We start from the raw sequence: 18,669 nt of genomic DNA, 5'->3' as shown, positions 1-18,669 counted from the left end.
TCACTTGTAAAGTCCTTGAAGGTAATGATGATATTCTAAATTGCCCTATATCTTCCATGATACTTAGCCAGTGATGTTTAACAAATATTCATATACATTTTTAAAATAGTCCTAAATGATCTTTGGACTAGCTGGTAAACTAAGTAGCAAGAATGTTTGATTTTGGTGAGCAGAGATAAAAATATGTACCTGTCCTTTTACAAACAACAGAACAACAAAAGCAAACAGCATGAGAATTTGGGCATACTGCTTTTCAATTTCTGTATGCCTCAGAAACTCCTGGAGAGAACACAAAACGAAGATTGCTGGGCCCCATTTCCAAACACTGGAAACTAGGATCTCTTGGGTGGGGCCCAAGAATTTGCATTTCTAACAAGTTCTCAGGTGATGCTGATGCCGCAGATCCAGAACCAGGCTTCTAGCAGGCTTGGAAACCACACGGATTAATCAGTGAAACACCATTGAGACCATTACAGATGTGTCCTATCCCTTCCTGCCTTAAAAATAGCACCCTCCCAGCCCCCCCCCCATTTCATTTTTGTCTTCATATTGCTTACAGTTTGATGTAGATTTTAAGCATCCTGTAATTCATCAACTAATTCTCTCCTGGCTACACATTCCAAGTAATTAAAGTTCAGTAATAACTTATTCTTTCTGCTCCAGCACCTGCATTTCATTTGTTTATTTTCCCAGAGTCATAAATCTGAAGGGCTGTCAAAGTGCCATAATATTAGTGCAATAATCAAAGTTAATTAGTCCCTCTCAATAAACAACAACAAAGCCATTACAAAGATGCATTGAAGTTTCTCCCGGCTACCCAGTTTACAGATCACATTGTAGTCGGGAACAGTTGGAATATGAAGCCATCAGGTAAATGAGTGCAGTGTTCTTTGGTCATTTACAAGGAGAATGTGCTCTTCTTTCACGCTGACTCATTAACTCAGGGGAAGCAAAACAGGTCTGGACTCCACATCTGCTGCCAGCTGCCTGGCTCCCCAGCTGCCCAGCCTTACCATGCACATCCCAAACCCCAATCATGGAAGGGGGGTAAGGGTTGCAAAGAAATGAGAAGGGCCAGCCCCGCTGCCAACTTTTAGTAACCCAGTATCTCCAATAACTTTGGATTTATTATTAAGGGAATTTGAGAGATGTATTAGTTGGGTTCTGATGAGATGGCAGCCCAGTGGAACTGGGAGGGCAGAACCAGGGCCAGTGGGTGGGAGACATGTGGAAGAAGCTTCTGCCCTCAATATAAGGAAGAACTTTCAAATTAAAAGGCCCTTCACTGGAGAGTTTAAACCCAAATCAGATGATTTCTGTTCAGACTGGAGGCGGCATAAGTGGTCCTTGGAAAGCATTCAGACAAGGTGACCTGGGGGTAGGTGCAGCCATAAGAACATAAGAGGCGCTCACTGCGGGAGTCCTCATGTCTTGTGTCCCTTAGAAGTCGTTCTCCCCTTGTGGTCATGGCCCCTGCAGTTGCTATCTACCGCTACCTAACAAATTTCCCCAAAGAGTATGACTAAAAGAAGTAAAGGGAGGGTTTCTATAGGTCAGAAGTTCTAGGTGGTGCTGCCAGGAGGCTGCTGTCAATTCATCAGCCAGGGCTGTTAATCTGCAGGCTGGACTCGACTGGAGGAGCCCATGAGGGTTCACTCACAAGGCTGTACAGTTCTCGTCTGGCAGGTCTCTCTCTACCAGAGTGTTCCAGCATACTCACAATGGGTAGCCGGCTTCCAGGAGTGAGGGGTTGGAGATGGCAGCAAGAAGGACACTTTGTGCCTTTTAGGACTCCTCCTGGAGTCCTAGGCTTTCGCCTCTGCCACATTCCATTCAGCACAATGAGTCCCTGAGTCCAGCCCACACTCAAGGGGAAGAGAATTAGGCTCTACCTCCTAACAGGAGGGGATCAAAGAATGTGGAGAGATTTCAAAAACCACCACAGACCTATCTAAGTCTTCCTTTTCTAGGATCTTCCACATCCAGCTACAGCTGCACCCTCTACCCCCACCCCCAGTTCACTAAGGGGATACTGTTTCACTGGTTCTGCTTCTCAGTCTCACTAAGCTCAGCCTCTGGAAGAGACCAGTCAGTTCCAGATCAGGATACGGGCACCAGGGACACAGCCAGCCACAGCTCCATCCTGAGGAATGGAAGGAGCCCCCTGCTGCTCCCCTCAGCTCCTCTCAATATTAGCTGACCCAGTGATGGGAAGATAAAACAGAGGCCCCAGGTAGAAGAGCACATTTTCCAGCAAGATTTCTGAGGGCATATTTGTCGACTTCAGGGATCTGTGTTAACAAGACAGCCTTGCCTGAAGCCACCATTTCTGGGTCTATGCTCCAGAGCATGTGTGCTATTTTACTTCATCCTCATAGTGTGAGACCCTGAACAACTTTATTAGCACTGCTCTGCATGCAAGTAAACCAAAGAGATGTCCAGATTGGCTAGGGATGTCTGATGAACCCGTTCCAATCAGGATTCAAACCCTTATCTCCAAAGCTTTGGTCCCCTCTACTCCACTGGACTGCCTCCCTATAAATTAAAGATTAGTCTGCTTAAAATATCTGCTTTAGCCTAAAGTGTCCCAGGACAGAGGAGTGGGAAGAGTGGATCAGAAAAATGTGATTGCATATATGTGCGTGTGTGTGTGGGGGGATGGATGGATGGATAGAGAGAGAGAGAGAGAGAGAGCTAGGCAGGCAATGGAATATACCCATCTATAAAAAAGGTAAATTCAGTTGCAACATGGCTAGAACTGGAGAGGAAAATGCTAAGTGAAATAAGTGAGAAAAATAAAGAAATATACTGATATTGTCACTTATATGTGGAATACAGAGAAACAAACAAAGGGTCAGACAAAACAAAACCAATAACAAACACTTGAGATCTGACTACAGAAATGGGGCAACTGGAAGGGGAGAATGGCATGGTGGGAGAGGGGGAGGTGAGGACCCACTGGATCATGGTGGAGGATTATTGGGATCCTGGTGGTGGGCATGGTGTGAAAATTCACATCTGTAGAGGTTTGAGCCCATAACCCCCTAAGCAGATACCTTTGTTGAGATACTTCAATAAACATAACAGGGGGAGGGGAATGTGTAGAAACCTATTTCTTCATTTCCATCTTTTATTTTTCTAATCCTGCTAGAGGTTTACCAATTATATTTTCCTTTAAAAAAAAAAAAAAAAAAAACCCTGGGCCTCCCAGGTGGCGCAGGGTTTAAAAAAAAAAACTATCAAGCTATCGCCAGCCACTGTAGCACAAATTCAAACCCAGGCCAGCCAGGGAGAAACCCACATGGCGCAGCAGACCTCTCCTGTCTCTCCCGCTGCTCCCCTCAGCAATGTATTTTAGTAGATCTGCCTGTTCTGCTCCCCACTCTCGCTGGTGAATCCTCTCACCTTCCCTCACCTCTGGCTTACACCCCAGTTCTTGTATGCATATGCATAAATAAATAAATATTCAAAAAAAAAAAATGAACCGGGCCTTCCCTGGTGGCGCAGCGGCTGAGTGCTGTGCTGCGAAGCTGCCTGCAGCCTCTGCAGCACCGGTTCAATCCCCGGCTGCCCGTGAGGGTCCCACATGGCGCGCAGATCTCTCCTGCCACGCCCACTGCTCCCTTCAGCAGTGTACTTCGTCAGTCTGCCTGTTCTGTTCCCTGCTCTGGCTCTGGTGAATTCTCTCACCCTCCCGTGCTTCTGACTGTACCCAGTGCTTGTATAAATAAATTAATAAATCCTTAAAAAAAAATGAACCTGGGCCTCCCCAGTGGTGCAGCGGTTGAGTGCTGGGTTGCGAAGCTGCCCGCAGCCTCTGCAGCGCCGGTTCGATTCCCGGCTGCTCCCTGGCCACCAGAGGAGGGTCCCACATGGCGCGCAGACCTCTCCTGCCGCCCGCTGCTCCCCTCAGCAGTGTACTTCGGTCCTTCTGCCTGTTCTGCATCCTGCTCTGACTCTGGTGAATTCTCTCACCCTCACGCGCTCTGACTGTACCCAGTGCTTGTATAAATAAATAAATAAATAAATCTTAAAAAAAAAAAAAAATGAACCTTTTCTATTCCAGCATGAGCTGCTCCATTTGAGACTGGTTGCCTCATCTCTGGCTGTCTCCGTTTGTCCTTGTGTGTGAGGTTTTACTGGCACAAGTACTGGTTCTCCTCTCTTTAAACACCTGCTATGTCTGAGACTCTGTAAATGCCCCACAATAAATATAAAATATGGTCTCTAGCATATTTTTTCCCTTTTAAATAATGGAGCCTAAATGCCTCGTGGCCAGAAGTAGGCCTCTCAGCCACTGGCTGAACACCATGAAGATGAAATCCATCTCTTCAAACCATGTAAAAATTGCTTAATAAGAACTCAGGGGACCCCATATAAATGAAAGGATGCATCCTCTTTGGGTTTCACATGATCAGGAGGGATGGTTGGGAACTAGCCACCTAGGTTTGACGTTCACTCTTTAAAACTGTGGCTCATCACAGGCCTCATTATACAAAGGTTACAATGGATACAAAGTTTGAAAGATTCAGTTCCCGATTGCACAGCCAGGATTAAAACAAAAGCAAACCAAATAAAAAGACACAAAGACAGTGGTCAAAGCACAGTGAATGATACTCAAGACTAAGTCGATGCAGAATTTTCAGAAGAGAAATGAAATGGAAATCTTACAGAAGCACCACGCAGAAGTTTCAGGCAATCCAGAGATAGAGAAAACTCAGAATATTTTAGCACCCAATGATGTCCATGGGGGGATGAATAATTTATTATCTGATAAGAAAGGTCAAATATGCAACTTAAGTAGAACAGTAAGTACATGTGTTCCACTTAGAATGAAAGCCTGGTAAGGAAAGAGCTTCCTTTGGTGAGGTTCGTTAACTCCATCAGATGTCAACAAACCACCCAGGAAAACTCCCTTTCCTCAGCAACCACAGCTACTCTCATATAATTAACAGAGAAGCAGTCTTACATAAACACACACATCTCCATGAATACACTACCTGACAAGTTCCTTGAGGTAGAGAGGTCATTCTTCTGACAGAGCACACACCAGGAATGCTAGATTGGGTAATAAGGTGACTCAGGGGTAGGGCAAATTAGGCTTGCAACCCTGGATCCACCATTTTGCCCCCAGCTTTTCCCCTCTTTTATCATCCTCCAGTCTCTCATCTGCAAAGTGGGCTTAAACGCATCACAAGTATTTAATTGCTACATGCTAAGCAAAGTGCCTAGTATAGAGACAAATATGAATACCCAACCCCAACTGCAGGTGACGATAATAATATGACATTTTATATACAAAATTGTCCCAAGGGAGAACTCTAGAACTTCATCTCTATGTGTATGTGTATGTGTGCTTATTGGTTTCAGCAAGTGTTTTATCTATAGTTCTTGCTGGTTCACAGAATTGTTTATATCATACTTTATTTATTGAAAATCCAATACTATACATAAAAACAATTTTTAGAGTAAAGAAATGAGGAACAAATCTAGTGGCTGATTTAGGATGAACTTTTCCCAATAATCTGTAACTATTAATAATATTAAGTGTTTTTATATTTTTGTTCAGCTGAAGATCATTCAAAACAATGGGGATGAGCCCTATAACTTGTGATGCATTGATAACAATCATCTTTTTCAAGCCAAGTCACCAGCCTTGACAGGCATAAAGCTCGCAAATTACCCATTCAGTATGCTGCTTGCCTCCCCATAACACACACACGAATACACACACACACACACACACACACACACACACACACCCCGCAAACAGAAAGCATCATACTTCAGGTCTTCAATGTTTAAAGGCATATTACAAAATTTAAGTGTTTCTTCTCAAAAGAAGTTGGGAGAAATTCCACAAACACCGAAGCAAGACCACATCATAAAGTTGTTGAATAGATTTGAGGGAAACTAAAAGTAGCTGGATTTCTTGAATGGTTCTTAAAAGCACAAGCAATTTATTATTCAGTATCCCAGTCCGCCACTCCTTAATGTCATGTCATGAAGATAGAGGGCGCCGCATCTATTGAAAGCACAGAAAAGTGTCCAACCACGTGCCTCATGCATTGGTGGGTACCAAGTACTCCATGTCTAAAGATATTAAAATCATTATTTCCAATGCTTATCAATGAGGCTGCAATATGACATAATACCATCAGTTTTTCACATGCTTTCACTCCAGCTAGATAAATAGGCCTGGCATCAACTCTATTGAAAAACCAGAATAATTACACTTCAGTCTCTCCCGCATCGAACTGTGTGGCATGTGCTCTCTCCCTAACACATGCAGATCCCATTACCTCTGACTAATAAATCTTTTCTTTTTACCCCTCATCTCTCTGCTTTCTCAATAACCATTTTGATATAAACCGCTGCTTGCTGTTCCTGATGACTGATCCTTTAATCATCTTTCCTAAATATATGCAAAGTGTATTTCGTTGTAAATACAAAAGAAAAAGCAATCACATAAATAATTAAGATGGCTTTTCAAATGACAGTTGAGTGCTAACATGAGCTACACTGGGAAATACTAATCAACAAACTAAATACACATCTATTAAAATGTAGGAGTCCAGACATATGAAGACAGAAAAAGAATTCATTGCACCTCCATCTGAATCATGCTGATGAACATCCTCCCTGAAGCTCCGCTGTCAGCCACTTGGAGAGGCTAAGGAAAGCCAGCACCACTTGGTACTTATGTATGAATAAGAAATTATTGTCATTGTTATTAATAGCAGCCCCTAACATTTACTTGACCCTTAATCTACCCCTAGAAATGTGTTAATCACTTTATACACAGTCAGTGCATTTACACAAGGCCACCTACCTCTCCTGGCATACTCATTAGTATTTCGTTTTCACAGATGAAGACACTGAGGCTTAGAGAAATTAAGAAACTTGCCCAAGGTCATAGGGCATGTCAGTTTCTAATCTTTCACCATTAATATACAGCATATTTGATAGCATTGATTAGCAAATGGAGAGGATTTCCCACTCGATCACAAGAGACATATGTCCGGAGGCATCTTGAAGACAACCCAGCCTGCTTGCTTCCTACTTCTAAATGCCCATGAAGAAACCACAGCAGCTGGGTTCTGATGGCATGCCATCTTAACAGCCTCTAGGAAGACTTGAAGTCTACGCCAAAAAAGACAAGTCAGGAAAGCTAGGGTTCCAACTCTTTTCCCCAGAGCCATGTACTTGGGTACCTCACCCCTTATGACAGGGAAAGGGTTACAAGACACATCTGGGGAATCAAGGCAGGGTCATCAGCTCCTCTTCCCATGCCAGCCTACTTCTGTCCGAGGCACTGGTTACCTCAATCCCCCGTAGAAGCTAAGGTCTCAGAACCTCTACTGAGATCCCCAGAGGGGCTCTCCTACTCTTTCTGTTTCACACTTCACTTGATGAGCAGACTCAGTAAAGGTCTGGCACATATAAGACAGGTTGGCACTTGAAACCATCCCTTCCCTTCTTTAAGGCCCTGCTCTGCCCAGCGCAGACTTGCCCCTTTCCTCCTACACACGACTGGTAGATAGTGGATGAGCTCAGGTCCCAGCTCTACTCACCTCCTTCCTCCCCAAGACCAGAAGCATAAGCTCCCAAGTTCTAGGTATTTAAAATTTAGAAACTATAAGGGCCTCCTCGGTGGCGCAGCATGTTGAGCACAGCGCTGTGAAGCTGTCTGCACCCTCTGCAGCACAGGTTCGATTCCCAGTGTCCAGGGAGATTCCCATATCACGCAGCAGACCTCTCCTGTCTCGTCCATTGCCCCCCTCAGCAGTGCTTTCTGTCTCCCTGTTCTGTTCCCCACTCTGTCTCTGGTGCTCTGGTGAATCCTCTCACCATCCTGCGCTTCTTGCCTGTATCCCAGCTATTTTTTTTTTTTTCAGATTTATTTATTTATACAAGAACCAGGGTACAGGCCAGAGATTCAGGAGGGTGAGAGGATTCACCAGAGACAGAGCAGGGAGCAGAACAGGCAGACTGACTAAAGCACGCTGCTGAGGGGAGCAGCGGGTGAGACAGGAGAGGTCTGCTGTGCCATGTGGGTAGCTCCCCAGCCGACCGGGATCAAACCCACACTGCAGAGGCTGTGGACAGCTTCACAGCGTAACGCTCAACCACCTGCGCCACCAGGGAAGCCCTGTACCCCAGCTACTGTATAAATAAATAAAAATAAATAAATCTTTAAAAAATAAAAAGAAACTATAATAAAATGAGAGGAAGGGGCAGTAGGAGCCTGCTTAGGCTTTCAGGGCTCTGCTCAGTGTTGGCACGTTGGGTCTTGTGGCTCATCACAAACTAAATTCTGATTCCTAATTAGTTATTGTTCCTTACATCTATACATCAGATTTCAGCACAGAGAAAGGGACACACCAGACCACCGTAAATAGCAACAAAATCACTCCAATAAATACAAACAGAATAAAACGCATTACTATAAGGGATCAGAGTCACCAGTCAGTGTCCCAGACTCAGAACCTCTGTGGAATGCCCACATCCAGACAGCACTGCTAAATAAGAGATGGTCCACTTCCTCCTGAAAACAGGGGATAAGTTCCTACTTAGTCAGCCCTACGGGTTCCCTGGAACACCCAGGCAGACATGAGGATCTTGTTCCAGAAGTGAGGGACACTGGTCTGTCACCATTTGGGGATGTGAGTGAAAGAGACCACACTCATTTGGTAGACTGCTAATAACACGGGCATAAAAAGCTTTCCAGAGATGTTTTATTTAAATATTATCAGGGGCTAGTGGAGCTCCTCTGCCTCCCCCTCTTTTTAAATTATATTAAATGGATTGGCTTTTTAAGAAGGTGGCTTACTTTTGCACAGTCTACTTCATCCAATTTTAATTGTTTCCAGTTCTGCTCTTATTTCCAACTTTGGAGCATCCCAGACATTCCTGCAGGAGGGCATTTCCCATTAAATAATTGGTGGTAGTCATGATAATTACATATAGGTTCTTAATATAATTCCATATATTAATATAATTCCACAGGTCAATATAATTTCACATATTAATGTAATTCCATGAGTGAAAAGGTGTTTTTATTTAAGATCTATTTTACTAAAGAGCCAGATCACCCCCAAAGTGGCTTGAGGATCCTATAAAGGTTATCTTCACTTGAAATGGGAGTGCTTGGAACAATAAGTGGATCAGCAAGGATATCTCTCACAAATATAATAAATTCTGAAAAAAATCTCTTATATAGCATCTAGTGATGTTGAAAGCAAAGTGTGAAAGGTAAAGACTATGCCTGATGCCAGAGGTAGGAGTAAAGCTGATTTGTGTGTGGACCAGACAGACTCTGGGTGTGGAGGACTCAGCCCCACATGGAACTCACCAGGAGCCTGACTGATCGCTGTGTGACCTGGGCAACTGCCTTCACCCTGTGAGTGCCCACTGGCTAGTCTGTAAAATGGAGGAAATCAGGCCTTTGTACCTCCTGACTGAGAATACCTTGTCCAAGATAGAGCACAGAGCAGGGACTCAATAAATGGTGGTGGTTGCTATCTCAGGACAGGCATGAGAACAACATTCTGCTGACTTGAAGGCAGGCAAGAGCGCTCTGGAACACAGCAATTGTGGAATGTGAAGACAGGAAGAGGAAGACCAGGCAGGGAAGAACAAGTTGGGGAAGGCCTGAAGGCCAAGTCCAGGGCAGTAGCTGAGGAAGTCCATGGAGCCTTGGCACAGGTGAGCAGAGAGGAGTCAAGCCACCCAAAGACTTCTGAACGATGCTTTGCTGCAACAAAATACTTTGGGTCATTTTGAGACTCTCCCATGGGGTGCCAATATGTTGCAGTACCTTCCCTGCCCCATTCCTGATAGAGCCAGCCCAGATGAAGTAGGAACACACTCAAGCTGGAGTCAATCAAAATGACCTTGAGAAATTCAAGGAAGTGGTAATTAAAGACGTGCCAGATAAGGGGCCCAGGGGTTCATGCAGATGGCAGGGCAGGGCCTCATGCGCTCTGTGCTGCACTAACGGGGCCATGATATGAAACGGCAGTGGTGGCCTCGGGTGCTATATTTGAGCCTCCATAATCCTAATCTGAGGGAATGAGGGACATGGTACTACAGGATTCAGAGAAAACAGGTGAGAGGTGAATGGAAGGGTTGACTTTCTGCAGTTTGTACCCTGTAAAAGGTACAAACATTTGAAACACACATGAGTATAAGCTGTGTTTGCATTCCCATTCCATTTTTTCATGTCCCTAACCTGAATAGACCTGGATAATTTTCTCAGGAAGTGCTGGTTGCTGGCTGACCTCAAGGTACTGTGAAGTAGAATGGAACATACAATGACACACTGTCACCTGAAACTGACTGACTCACAGGGACCCAGGGAAGGCTTAAAATACAAGAAAAGAGGGCCTCCCCAGTGGCGCAGAAGTTGAACGCTGGGCTGCGAAGCTGCCCGCAGCCTCTGCAGCACCGGTTCGATCCCCGGCCACCAGGGAGGGTCCCACATGGCGTGCAGACCTCTCCTGTCATGCCCGCTGCTCCCCTCAGCAGTGAAATTCATCAGTCTGCCTCTTCTGCTCCCCACTCTGGCTCTGGTGGTTTCTCTCACCCTCCCATGCTTCTGACTGTACCCAGTGCTTATATAAATAAATAAATCTTAAAAAAAAATGCAAGAAAAGAGGTCTTTGAGAGCCTCCCATTCAACCTTCCTCCTCAGAGATAAGGGAACTGGCTCCAAAAAATAATGAGAGACCACACAGTTAATTAGGGAAGTTTCAGGAATTTCTGCCTCTCTGCAGCAAACAATAGTTGTGGTAGGATAGAGAATCTGTCATCGTGTATAAAGAAAACAAAGATAATTCACACAATTCTCTTCCAAGGCTGGTTTAAACATAATAGCATTGCAAGTACAATATGGCTATTACAGTATTACCAGGGTCACTGGTGTTTAATATTTCTAGTTAAAATATAACTTTCAAGTGAGCAAAATTTTACAAGCTTGACCCTCTCCGCATCCTGACAGCAGGTATTCTTCTACACTGGCAGTGGTATAACTAGATGACAACTGGGAAACAGCTACCAGATTTTTTAATACATATGACCTTGAGTCACCAAGTCCACTGCTAAGATTCTGCCCTGTGGTTGGACTCATACAAGTACAGTCATGGGTACCTTAACGATGGGGTTTCTTTCTAAGAAATAGGTCATTTGGGAGTTTCATGGTTGTGCATGTCAAAGAGTATAACCACACAAACCAAGTTGGCACTGCTAACTTCACACCTACACTATATGGCATCATCTATTGGGACCACTGTGCTGTTGTTGACAGGGATGTCATTAACTGACTCATGACTGCATATGTCAAAAGGCTCCCTGCAGCATAGCTGAGACCCAATCTTGGATGAAAGTGTGAGACTTAATTTTCAGACAAAAAAAAAAAAGATCATCACTTGAAAAATAAAAGCAAACTAAATGTTCACTAAAAGGAAGCCTCGTTAAATAAATTACAGTATATAAGTATATGATGGAATATTACATAGCAGTTAAAAGTAATAAGATATCCAAAATGTGAAGTGAGAATTTCAATTTGGGTAGCAAGTTTACATAACTTCAAAAATTTGGTGTTTGTTAAACTCTACTACAGGAGATAGTAGAGGACATGCTCACTATTTTAGACTTGTAGTTCTCAATTATGACGACGCTTCAAACATCTTTGCCTGGACACCACTTTTGCAAGATTCTCAACGGATTGTTCTGAGGTGGCCCTTGGGTGTGACTGTTTTGTAAGCATAAATTCTCTTCCTTCCTTCTGTTCTGAACAGACAGGGTTGAGAAGCACTAAACTAATGATACTGTTTCCTGCCATTTTTAATTTAATGGCAATAATTAATTGGAGCTGAAGCAAGCTTCTTAATTAGCTTTGTTTTTATTTTACTCTGTTAATGGCTTTGATACAACTAAATTATTGTGTTGTTATTACTACTTCATTGTTAAATAAAGTAAGCAGTTTGTGTTTGGGTTATATGAGTATCAATGAATAATTAAGTGTTGTACCTCAAAAAAAAAAAAAGGTAGATCTAGATGCAGTGATAAGAAAAGATGTCCTATAGCAGTAAGTGAAAAAAAACTAAATATGTGGAACAGTATCTACAAGTTTTTCCTGGAAAAATACACAAGAAATAGTTAATGATAAAAGAATTCACAAGAAATGATTAATGGCATTTACCTTCCAGGAAAAGGATCTTCTTTTCAAAGAAGGGAATTTCACTTTTGATTTTGTATCTCCCATTACATACAAATATATATATATGCAAACTTTGTGCATATATTACCATTTTTTTCTCCCTTGGTTCTATATCACCAAAAAGAGGTTATTACTGTTTTTAATTTTAGAGTTAGAAAGATGTTAACATAATCAGAAAAAAAAAAAGGCCCAGGTTTATCTTTTTAATTTAACCCCAAAAAATGACTTCAGTGAGCTCAAGACAAGGGTTCATATGAAAGAAACTGAACTTAAAATAAAGCATTTGAAATATACTGAAAAAGCAGAAACAAATCTTCCTTTCCTTGACTTTCATAACTTTTCAGTCCAGAACACTAGACAGTCTCTTAAACAAACCATAGTCTACTTCTTCAAAAGGCAAGAAATCTTCCCTGGTGTTCACAAAATGGAGAGAGGCTTGGCAAGAACTATCGACCCCCTTCATGCTCTCTCCCTGTCTACTCCTCCTCCTCCCTCCTGCTCCTGCTCTTCCCCCCCAGGGCCACTGCACAGCCAGTTCCCTCTGCCCCGTGGACACTTCTCCCACCACTGCCCTGCTCTTTCCTGAGAACTTAAAACATGAACTTCTATCTGGGGGACTTCTGATGCCCCCCACCCAGTGCCCTAGTATTATTCACCATGTTGTAATCCACATTGCCCTAATTTCAAGTTTACACTGATATTCATGTTCCTTTGTTTGGATCTGTCTTCCATTCCAGGCTGAAAGATTGACAGATGGAGGCATTGACTGTTTCTTCTGAGCAGCACAGCCCCATCCCCCAAGACAGCAGCATGTTTCATCCTTACACCACACAATGACAAGTAAATGAGTGAATGCAGTCCACAATACATGCTGAAGCCCAGTAGTCATATTAAAGAAATTGATCAGCCAGTGTCACTCTCTGGCTCACATCCTCTAATCCTTTCTCACCACTGATTCTGAGTGAGTCCCTTGAAGCACCTCCACACCCTCCTCCCTTCTTCAGCTCCAGTCACGCCACCCTCCCCCTGATCCCCGAATCCTCTGGACATATTCTGACCTCTCACACACTGCTCCCATTGCTCAAAGTATTTTCCCTAACTTTTGCATGCTTTATTCATTACCTTCTTCAGGTCTTGGACAAAATGTCCAACTTGGATAAAATGTTACAACTTTGGGGCCGTGGCTGCTGACTAACCCATCTAAAACAGTTCATCGTGTCTCTTCATCTCTAACTCTCTCTATTGTCCAATAACCATATTTAAAACAACCTGACTTTATGCCAAATGTTAAGCTTAATTATTGCTTTTTGGTCTGTTTCTTTTAGCTAGAAGATAAACCCATGAGGACAGGGATTTTGTTGTTTGATGCTACACCCTTGCTCCCAAGAACACTGCAGGCCCTCAATAGATGTTTATACATAGACATATCAACCCAACATCTACACCAAGAGAGAGAAAAGCAAAAACCAGAGCAGGGTTACAGCCTGCCCCTCTGTAACCCTAAAAACCATGAGCATAACAACTTCTTGATTGATTTATGGTGTTAAACACATTCTATTTTTCTTAATAAAAGAGCTAAATGAGTAAAAGCTTTTAAACCTTTGGCTAAAAAAGCAGATCACACTGACAATGAACTATAAACAAATTGTGTGGATAATAACAGTTTGTTCACCCTTTCATTCATAAAGTAAACAAAGTGAATATGACTTTAAAAATAAAGAAAACGTTTTCCCAAGCACAATAAACTTAATCCACTGTACCAAACTCTACATGTGTTTTTTACATTTCACAATGAAAAACAACAACTGAGTGTGTCCTTACCCATTCTTCTAAAATGCGTGACACAGCTTCATTGGCCCTTGAAATGTTCCTGCAGGCCAGGATCACGTGTGCACCATGGAGGGCGAAAGACTTGGCAGTTTCAAACCCTATGGTTTAGAGGAAAGTCAACATTAGGAAACATAAAAGCAAAACACGGAGTTCTGGTCAACAGCCCTCATTAAGCATCACATGCCCCAGTTTGCCCCTAGATTGCTCTAAAATGTCTAGAGACATTTTTAGTAGTCACAATTCAGGATGGGAAGCTATTGGTATCCAGTGGATGGAGTCCAGGAAAGTTACAAAATATCCTACAAAGCACAGGGCATCCCCATGAAAATGAATCAGCTGGCCCAAAAAGTCCACAGTGCTGACCATGAGAAAACCTGGCTGAAGACCACAGTGACTTCAAAGGTGAAAGCCAAACCATAGAAAAACTCACAGCACAGTCAGTTGACTAGGACTTTGCCATAGCCAGATCCTGTGCTGAACACAAAGAGTAAGGATAAAGACAGACTCAGACATGTCCACTGCCTTTAAGGAGTTCACAGTCTGTAAGATAAAGCAGACCTGGAGAGTAAAACAAACATTCATTAAGTTTTTGACAATGTGTTCTGCACTGTACTGAACACCTCCAGCACTTCTGCTTCCAGCAAAGGCAGCCTAGGCTTCTCAGCCCCATACCCCTCTCAGAATATTTAGGAAAGCTGGAGAAACAAGCACACAAACACAAATACTTACACACATAAGCCCACATGTGTTAAATTAATGCATGTATATATACATGCACACATACATCTCTTTGAAGGCATCAGGATCTATGACTAGAAATTTGGGGAGTCAAAAACCTAAAAAAGTTGAAAGGCCAAGAAAGGTGAGCCAGCAATTTGTATTTCTGCTCCAAGCAAAATATTCTTCAAAAATAAGGATGAACAAAATTTTTAAAATCCTTTCAGATAAAATAAGGATATGTCACCAGTAGATCTACCCTAGAGGAAAAGATGTCTTCCAGGCAGACAGAAAGTGACCCAAGATAGAGATCTCTAGATGGAAAAACTACATAATAGCAATAGGTTGTGAATTTTAGAATACATAGTGAGAATAACTATACTGATAATAAAACATAATCTAAGAGGTGTGTAAACAGGATTAAAGTGTTCTAAGATCCACAAATTGTCCCAGAAAATAAACTACTTTATGTAGTTGATGATGCAGGTTGTGATCTCTACAATTAACACTTAGAGAAGAGTAACATATAAATTTTATAAGTTAATAGAAAAAGGAAGTAAAATAATTAAAAGACAAGAAAGGAAAGAAAAAGGAATATAAATAATTTAGGTAAATAACCCCTATTTAAGGTGGTATATTTAACAACAAATAGATCTATAATCACATTAAATATAAATGAACTAAGAACTTCAATCAAAAGACAAGGATTGTCAGACAAGATTCTGAAGTCATGAAGTTGGGCACATTCTGGGTGGTATAACTGTAGACTGTAAGATACATTAAATATAACAAGGTGGTATAACTGTAGACTGTCAAATTAGATTAAATACAACAGAATAATACTCCTTACAGAAGTTCTCATGCTGTTTTACAATAGTTAAAAGTAGAATAGGAAAATACATACCAAGAAAACTAGGAATATTGTAAGAAAAAAAGCAGATTATATAAAAAGAGGAAATTTCAACTCACCAGAATTGTGTGGCAATTCTAAATTCAAATGTATTTAATTTGAAAATACATGTCAAAACTTAACATAATTAAGGAGACAATATAGACAAATCCACAATCATAATTGAAGTTTTAACATATCCCATTAATCTTTACATATCAATAAATAAAATAAAGAGATAAGAGACAAATAAGAGTATACAGAAAATTTGAACAGCGTTATTGATAAACTAGCAATAGTTGAGTATGCTAAACACAGCAGCGGAATGTATATTCAAGCATTTTAAGGTGCAGTAAATCCCAATAAATTTTTAAAAATCATAGCTAGAGAGCATACTCTTTGACCACATGGAGTGAAATCAGATATCAGTAACAAAATCCTAGAAATTCCCCTATCTTGAAATTAAGCTATACATTTTTTCTTTTTTTAAATTATTTATTTTTAATTGAGGTAATATTAGAGTACCTCCATCAGTTATTACCACCATAATGCACCCACCACCAACTCACCCATACCCGATACTATAGACCACTGGGCTACCATCCCTTTGTTCTTACCTCTCCACCAAGTCCCCTTCCCCTGCCCCCTGGTGCTTCAGGTCTGTAGTCAGGTATCTAGGATTAGTTTTTCAGTTTGTCTTTATCTGATTATTAATTTAGTTACTTTATATTCCACATATCAATGACACCATCTGGTATTTATCTTTCTCCTTCTGACTTATTCATTTAGCATTATCTCTTCCAGCTCCATCCCTGTTGCCAAAAATGGCCTGAGTATATCTTTTGTCATTGCTGAGTAGTATTCCATTGTGTATACATACCACATCTTCTTGATCCATTCATCTATTCTGGGGCACTTAGTTTGTTTCCATAGTTTAGCTCTAGCAAATAGCACTGCAATAAGCATGGGTGTGCCAGTTTCCTTTTGAAATAATGGTTTTTTTTTTAAATGTTTTGGACAGATGCCTAGGAATAAAATTACTGGGTCAAATAGCAGATACAAGTTTAATGTCTTGAGACACCTCCATACTGCTTTCCATAAGGAATGGACCAGTTTGCATTCCCACAAGAAATATAAGAGGGTTCCCTTTTCCTCTCATCCTCACCAGAACTTGTTCTTGTTCTTTTCAATATGGGTCATTCTCACAGTTGTGAAATGGTATCTCATTGTGGTCTTGATTTGCATTTCTCTAGTAATAAGTAATTGTAAACATTGTTTTTATATGCCTACTTGCCATTTAAATGTCTTCTTGAGAGAGATGTCTGTTTAGTTCTTGTGCCCATTTTATGATTAGGTTATTTGTTTTGGTTTCTGTAGAGTTTTTGAGTTATTTGTATATCTTTGATATCAGTCCTTTGTCAGACGCATGGTGCACAAATTTTTTTCTCATTCCAAAGGGTATCTTTTTCATTTTAGTCATGATATCTTTTGTTGTACAGAAGCTTTTTAGCTTGAAGTACTCCTCGCTGTTTATGTTCTCTTTTCTTTTCCTTGCTGTTGGAGATGAATCCCTAAAGGCATCACTAAAGTTTGTATCATGAAATGTTTTGTCAGTGTTTTCATCTATATATTTTATCGTTTCAGGTTTTACATCCAAGTCTTTGATCCATTTTGAGTGAATTTTGGTTATGGTGTGAGATCATAGTCTAGTTTCATTCTTTTGCATGCAACTGTCCAGTTTTCCCAGCATCAATTATTGGAGAAATTATCCTTATTCCAGTGTATGTCTTTGGCTTCTTTGTTACAGAGCAACAGTCCAAATATGTATAGGTTTATTCATGTGCTCTCAATTCTTTTTTTATTGGTTTTTGTGTCTGTTTTTGTTCCAGCACCACACTGATTTAGTATTTGTGATTTTATAATATATCTTGAGGTCCGGAAGTATGATCTCTCCTTCTCTTTCTTCTTTGTGAAGATTGCTTATGTTATTCAGGGTCTTTCATGATGCCATATGAATTTCAGTAGTATTTGCTTCCATTCTTTGAAATACACTATTGATAGTTTTGTTTTGTTTTGTTTTGGGGGGGGTTATTGAATCTATATATTCCTTTGGGCAGTATGATCTTTTTGACATTGTTGATTCTTCCAACCCATGACCAGGGAATATTTTTCTATTTCTTTGTGTTTTCTATTTCTTTCAACAATTTGTCTTATAGTTTTCTTTGCATAGATCTTTTACCTCCCTTGTTAGGTTTACTCTTAGGTGTTTTTCTTTTATGTAATTGTAAGTGGGATCACTTCCTTTCTTCCTCTTCTATCTCAATTTGTATAGGAAGGCACCTGATTTATGTGTGTTCATTTTATACCCTGCCACTACAGCGATACATTTTTAAGTAAATAAGAAACAGTCGGACACACACACACACACACACACACACACACACACAGGACAATGAAAAATAGAAATTATCCTAACCTGAATGATTATAAAATTCTATCTATCAAAGGTTATGCAACATAGCTAAAACAATTTATAAAGGACAAAATATAGCCTTAAGTACATGTTAGAACAGATTATTGGCTAAGCATTTATTGATTAAGTTAAAAAAAAAAAAGCCAACTAGGGCCTCTCTGGTGGCACAGGCAGTTGAGCGCAGTGCTGCAAAGCTGTCTGCAGCCTCTGCAAGGCAAGTTTGATCCCGGCCAGCCACGGAGATACCCACATGGCGTGGCAGACTTCTCCTGTCTTACCCGCTGCTCCACTCAGCAGTGTATTTCAGTCAGTCTGCCTATTCTGTTCCCTGCTCTGTCTCTGGTTAATCCTCTCACCCTCCCACACATCTGGCCTGTACCCCAGTTCTTGTATGCATGAATAAATCAATATTTATTTTTTAAAGATTTATTTATTTATTTGTACAAGCACTGGGTACAGTCAGAAGCGCGGGAGGGTGAGAGAATTCACCAGAGCCAGAGCGGAGAACAGAATAGGCAGACTGCTGACAAAATACAC

General features: G+C 41.3%; 1 protein-coding gene across 4 annotated transcripts in view; it reads right to left on the bottom strand.

The window, feature by feature from the left end:
• The window catches only part of WWOX (WW domain containing oxidoreductase), a 403,146-nt gene that overhangs the window by 333,009 nt on the left and 51,468 nt on the right, over positions 1–18,669 (bottom strand). For all 4 annotated transcript variants that reach the window (XM_054697013.1, XM_054697016.1, XM_054697015.1 and 1 more), the window contains exon 5: positions 14,045–14,151. In XM_054697013.1, coding sequence (XP_054552988.1) covers positions 14,045–14,151 — 107 coding nt within the window. The remainder of the gene's footprint in view (positions 1–14,044; positions 14,152–18,669) is intronic.

This window comes from Talpa occidentalis, unplaced genomic scaffold (genome assembly GCF_014898055.3).
Source record: "Talpa occidentalis isolate TD23 unplaced genomic scaffold, MPIMG_talOcc4v2.1 talOcc4.17, whole genome shotgun sequence".
Classification (NCBI taxonomy): domain Eukaryota; kingdom Metazoa; phylum Chordata; class Mammalia; order Eulipotyphla; family Talpidae; genus Talpa; species Talpa occidentalis.
The sequence above is the reverse complement of the archived record's forward strand: the minus strand, read 5'-3'. Positions and strand labels throughout refer to the sequence as shown.